Raw genomic sequence first — 6,000 nt, 5'->3', positions numbered from 1 at the left:
CTCTCTGGAAGGGCTCGGGTGTCTCGGTGCTTTCTCTCTCCATTATGGTGAGAAGGCAGACTCAGAGGGCAGAACAAACACCTAGCTGTGGGAGTGTCACCCACCTGGGGGAGGGGCTACTGCCCTTTGTGATGTCATGATGGGAAAATCTCCAAACGGCCTGTTTGAGCACACATTTTCTGAAAAGTGGAGCAGGAAGAAGACGGAGAGGATGGACTTTTCTCATCATTGGGGGCTTTGTAGACGGATTAGAGGAACATGTTAGAGTTAGAGGAACATGGTGAAGAGGATTTTATATATGTGACCTTTAAATCAACATGCCTGCATCATTCGGTAAAACCTTCTGTGTTCAGGAGTCAGCGTGAAAACCTGGAACATCTACCTGATAGACGACGGCCTGGAGGAAAATCACGAGACCTTCACTGTCACCCTGAAAAATCCTAAAAACGCCGTCCTGGGACAGAGGACCTCCGCCAGTGTCGAGATCATTGACCCCAGAGGAGGTAAATAAAAATTAACTCCTAAACTGTCAAAGACCAAATCTATTTTTTAATCTCCCCCTTAGTTTGTTAAATGTAAATGTTTGTGTTTAGATATCGATGTTCAGAGCAGGACGAGCTTTGAGTTTGTGCATGATGGTTGATATTCTTTTAGAAGGAACTTATTTAATCATAGACGTGCCGTAAATAAGACAGAGGGTCACATGAAAGTAAAAAAACCCTGAGATTTAAAGATTTTGAGTCGTTATAATACGAGAACAATGTCTGCCGACGTATCAGAGCAAAGCATGGAGAAAAGTTGTAGGACACGCCCACTCCGGCAGCTCTTTCAAAGACACATTGCCTGGAGCAACCTTTAAGTTTGGAGTAGGTAAAAGAAAGAACTCTCTCTCTTTGGTATATTTAAGGACGGTGCGATCCAGACGACCTGAGGGTGGAGGAGGACGAGAAGCGACTCCCTCCTCCTCGCCTCCCTGACCCCCCCAGGCCGAAGGAGGAAGAGGACCCCGTCACAGACATCGAGGCAGAGCTGCTGTGGGAGAACCAGCCTCACCCTCCTCGAGGAGACGTCCCAAACCGCCGGCCCTACCTGGACTACGGAGAGGGAGAACCCCAGGACCAGGCGGCGCCCGGTTACATCCACCCCCAAAGCAGGCAGCAGCCGGGGACTGGGAGCACCGGACACAGGGTCAGAGAAGGAGGATTAAAGGTGAGTGTGATCCTCTACTCCTGTTTGTTCTTAGGGACTTTTATATTAACTTAAAACACTTATCTATGTATACTTACATGTGCTGTTTTATATTTTTAACCCCTTTGCTGCTGTTCAGGTCCATCTGTCAGGAGAGAGGAGGTCTGAGGAGAAGGTGTGGACGGTAAGATTCAGTTTATCCAGTTCTACACACACACACACACACACACACACACACACACACACACACACACACACACACACACACACACACACACACACACACACACACACACACACACACACACACACACACACACACACACACACACACACACACACACACACACACACACACACACACACACACACACACACACACACACACACACACACACACACACACACACACACACACACACACACACACACACACACACACACACACACACACACACACACAATGTTTCTGCTCCTTCATCAGTTCCACAGTATGACTCCGCTCCGGCTGGAGGAGCTGAAGCCGGGTGATGCCGGGTGGAGTCGCTGGTCTCACAGTCGCCTCCTGCAGGAGCTCCCGGTTGGTGACCCTCCTCAGATGGACCACCCAGAACCCAGAAACCAGCCAGAGCTACGCCAGCGCAAGGTACACACACAAACACACACATGCTAATTTATTTACAGTTTTCTGCTTGAATCCACTGGACTTATAGGTTAAAGGAATTCCGCTTAATAAAAACGGAGACAAACACAAATTACTTGAAGCCAGTTTAGAAACATATATAGACAGGTTTATACTAGGGTTAGTTTAAGCAGCAGTCAGTATGGATTTAGGACCAATCACTACACATCAGTGGCACTTAATGTAATTAACTGAACAAATATCCAGTGCAATAGAGAATAAGAAGTTTTAAGTAAGCATCTTTGTTGACTTTAAAAATGCATTTGACACCATAGATCATTCCAGTGTTGTAGTACTCGATAACGGTCTTGAGACCAGGACCGGTCTCCAGACCACTTCTTGAAGGTTTCGTCCCGGAATCGAAAGCATTTTTACTCTGTCTTTTCTCGGTCTCAGACTGGGCGGACTATGGATTTAAAATAAGAACAGTCAAGACCACCACTGACAGGCTAGTAAACGCACCTTTCTAAAAGAACAAATATTTATCCCCCGGTTACGGCCGCAACCTTCCCGGTGTTACGGTCTATGAGAGACACGCCCCCTAAACACAAGGTGATGATTTTACAGTGATATTTAGTTAATATGGTATCAGAGGGGTGGCACATCAGTGGGTAGAAAGGTAATTAGAAAATAGAAGTATAATATAAAACATGAATTATACAATATTAATTGTGGGGTACCTCACGGCTCAATCCTTGGACCACAACTGGTTTATTTTGGGTCACTTTAATAATTTTTCACATCCACTAATACAGGCTGCTCGTGTGTTAATGATGATTGTGTCTTTGTTTACTCAGACGGGGAAGTCGGTCACCAGCTCGTGTCCCGACGGTTGGACTCACTACAGGAGACGCTGCTACGTGGTCAGCACGTCTGTGGCGAGCTGGGGGAGTGCAGAGAGGACCTGCTCGCTGCTGTAAACACAAACACACTTTTATTTTCACTTTGACCTTTACATGTTTCCTTTAAAGTAATGCATTCATTTCAGACCTTAATTCATCGGGATTTACTAGTTGATGCTGACAGCCTGACTTTAAATCATAGACTGAATTTAAAAAGTGAATTTAAAAGACTAAAAGGCAGAGGCCTGCATCTCTTATGTTTTTCTGCCTGCACATGCATCACATTTCACTTCCCCTCTGTTGTTTCTGAGTGTGAGGACTCCTCTAGATGTGTGTTTTGATTCTTGTTCTAATGTTTGTGTTCAGATTTAACAGCAGCCTGACCAGCGTGCGCTCCAGAAGAGACATGACCTGGCTGTGGAAGTTTGCAGGAAGGAAGCCATTTTGGATCGGTGAGTGATCAACAAAGTGCACAGTCAAAGCAGCAATATGTAACTTTTCCATCTTAAAAAAAAGTTGTTTCAAAGTCGATTCAATATTACGACAACGTCCAACAGGGAGAATGGCGTCTCTCTCATGTCCACAGAGCGCCCCGCTGGCCTGTTTTCAGCACTATGTAACTTTGTCAGCGGGTCGAGGTCATCTGTTTAGCAGCTTTAGCGGCTGCAGGAAGTCGTCTAACCCGAGTTCTGTCTCAGGTTTGAAACGAATAAATCAATAAATCCATCTGACACAAAAAAGTCGTCTCTACAGCGAACTATAGACGAGACGCAGAGTCAGATTTTTACTGAATCTTGTCAGTCTCCATGGCTCTTTTGCTTCTCACAACAGAGAACCTCTGATCGTCAACAAATGCATGTTGTCTAAGAGGAGGAGTTACCAGCACTGTGTGTTTTACAACAGTGCAGCTGTACTTAGAGAACTTTTGTCGTCGCCAAAGTGCAGCAAACTGCTTCCTACATATTGTTGCTTTAAACACCTGAAGAGATCTGAAATCAACTCTAGTCTAACTGCATAATGTTTCAAGAACGTATTCACATTGTTGATATTTATAACCCTAGTGTTAGCCTTTGTCAGCCGTTACATCCAGAAGATGTGTGTGACTCCTCTTCACGTTCCCCAGGTCTGTCTGGAGGTCCCGGTCGCTGGATGTGGGCTGACGGTCGCTCTGTGTCCTTCTCCAGACTGAGGGGGGCGCCGCCGGGCAGCAGTGAGTCCGACGTAGGCTCCGACTGCGTGCTGGTCGAAACGCCCCGAAGCTGGATCTCCACGAGCTGCTCCCCTGAAACCCAGCACACGTTTATCTGCTCCTCTTCGGCTCACACTCACTGAGACGCGCTCAGCTGATTCACTGCTACCCGTCCGTACAACCTCTGTGAACATGTTACATATTTAATGACACGCTACGATGCTGCTCTGTACATTAGTTTATATTTTTGTCATAATAAAGATTGATGCACAACCCAAAATGAGACTCTTTTTTTAGTTTAAGAACTAAAAACTATATTCTAGTCACAGAATGCTTCTACTTTAAAACGGAGACCTTTCTGATTTTACTTACGTAGCCTACTTTTACTTCATAATAAACATTTTGCAGGAGATTTATTTGTAAGTGTGGTTTTCTTTTACTTCAGTTGTCATCTTTTCTAAATCTGACTTTATTCTAAACTTAATACATTTTCATCTTTTAAAATAATAGCTGCATTAAATTACATATTTAACTTAAATTACTTCTCAGTTACCGTGGATGAAGTCTGTAATGACAAATGAAATCATTAAAACTGAAACTCAACAGAGCATTTCTATCAAAACAGCTTTTAGAAAAATATGAAAAATAATGTTTTGTTATGAGGGAAAGTCTTTAAAAATATAAGATCTTTCAAATGGACTGTAGCCTACAGAACTTTAATCCATGGCAATAGTCTGCAGAAGCATGTTTGTTGATGTTTACATTTTTCCTGGATTCATTTACTTTATAGTCCATAAGCAGTCTGGAAGTGTGGCCTAATAATCAGCAGAGGGCAGCGTAACACCAACAACACTGCTCTGTTTCCAGAACTCAAGTCAATTTCTTTTAGTAAAGCAAACAGCAAGCAACACAATCAAACAAAAGGAAAAATGGATTATAGCCTAGAGTGCAGAAGAATTCGTCCTCGGACATCGGCTGAGAGAAGCAACCATTTAAAACCAGGTGAGTAAAATCATATTTATCTTTATTATAGTAACGAAATCCTGGATTATTTTGAATTTGAGATTGCAGGGGCCCGTTGTTTTTGTTTTTAAACAATGAAAAGTTTGGCTACTTAATGTATAATAGTAAAAAAACAACACTTTTACTGTAGCTATCGTGTAGGCTACTAGCTTACAGCTTGAAAATGAAGGATGAGCTGAGACACAAAAACAACAGTTAAACATCGCTTGAGTATTTTTTATCTTGAGGAAATTATTCCATATCCTTTTTTATTTGGAAAGCAGCACGTTTATAACCAAATACGTTCACGATGTCTGTTTTTGTCACGTTAACGTCTTGAGTTCACTCCGGTTGCGGTTACCATAGCAACAGAGTTTTAACGTTCGCGATTTTGTTTTCGGCGCGAAAAGACGTATTGAAATCTGAATGAAAACAGCGTTTACCCACTTTTATGGAGGCTGTGGTCGAAGCATTATGTAACACTCAGGATACAAAATTTACTTTAACTAAAATATGTATTTAGAAATAATAAATTATAAAAAAAACAAGATGTAACAAATTAAGGTGTACTGGGCTAATGTAGGTTAGACTCTTGGAGCTGGTGGAGAATTAATTAAACACACGACACAGAATGTTGATAACCGGTTTTGTATTTCAAAGTTCAATTTTTAACAAATAACAAAAAAACACTTGAACTTAATCAAGGAAAATCCCACAATTTAAATAAAAGAAATAGGCCTTCAATGAACAGATTCTTAAGGGCACACTCCTTACAACATATGCTAAATATTCTCAATTCTATTCATATAAATCAATGCACCAAAACACATTACACGTACTGCACTTATTTGTTATGTGTGTGCAGACGTCCAACAAATTCAAATGTTTATTTAGGGAGGGGAAATCCTACCACACCCTTTAACCAGACAGCCAGGCTTCAGGCCTTTTGAGGGAATCTTCTGAGTCTTTTGAAGTTGCTCCTTTAGCTCGCCATCTTCTTTGCTCCGGCAATATGGCCTGACCAGTGTTCAGTCCTGAAACATTCCTCAGCAGCAGCATCAGCACAGCAGCTCCTCAAGGGCTTCAAGTCTCAGTTA

At 42.6% G+C, this 6,000-nt stretch overlaps 1 protein-coding gene across 3 annotated transcripts in view; it reads left to right on the top strand.

The window, feature by feature from the left end:
- Positions 1-4,313, top strand: part of frem1b (Fras1 related extracellular matrix 1b) — a 46,960-nt gene extending 42,647 nt beyond the window's left edge. For all 3 annotated transcript variants that reach the window (XM_061034675.1, XM_061034674.1, XM_061034676.1), the window contains exons 30-36: positions 354-503; positions 908-1,209; positions 1,328-1,372; positions 1,673-1,834; positions 2,668-2,786; positions 3,079-3,164; positions 3,836-4,313. In XM_061034675.1, the coding sequence (XP_060890658.1) occupies positions 354-503; positions 908-1,209; positions 1,328-1,372; positions 1,673-1,834; positions 2,668-2,786; positions 3,079-3,164; positions 3,836-4,044 (1,073 nt within the window). In that variant the 3' untranslated portion in view covers positions 4,045-4,313. The remainder of the gene's footprint in view (positions 1-353; positions 504-907; positions 1,210-1,327; positions 1,373-1,672; positions 1,835-2,667; positions 2,787-3,078; positions 3,165-3,835) is intronic.
- Positions 4,314-6,000: the final 1,687 nt, after the last annotated feature.

The sequence above is a fragment of the Labrus mixtus genome, chromosome 3 (genome assembly GCF_963584025.1).
Source record: "Labrus mixtus chromosome 3, fLabMix1.1, whole genome shotgun sequence".
Lineage (NCBI taxonomy): Eukaryota > Metazoa > Chordata > Actinopteri > Labriformes > Labridae > Labrus > Labrus mixtus.
Note: the sequence above shows the minus strand (reverse complement) of the source record. Positions and strands in the feature narration are given on the sequence as shown.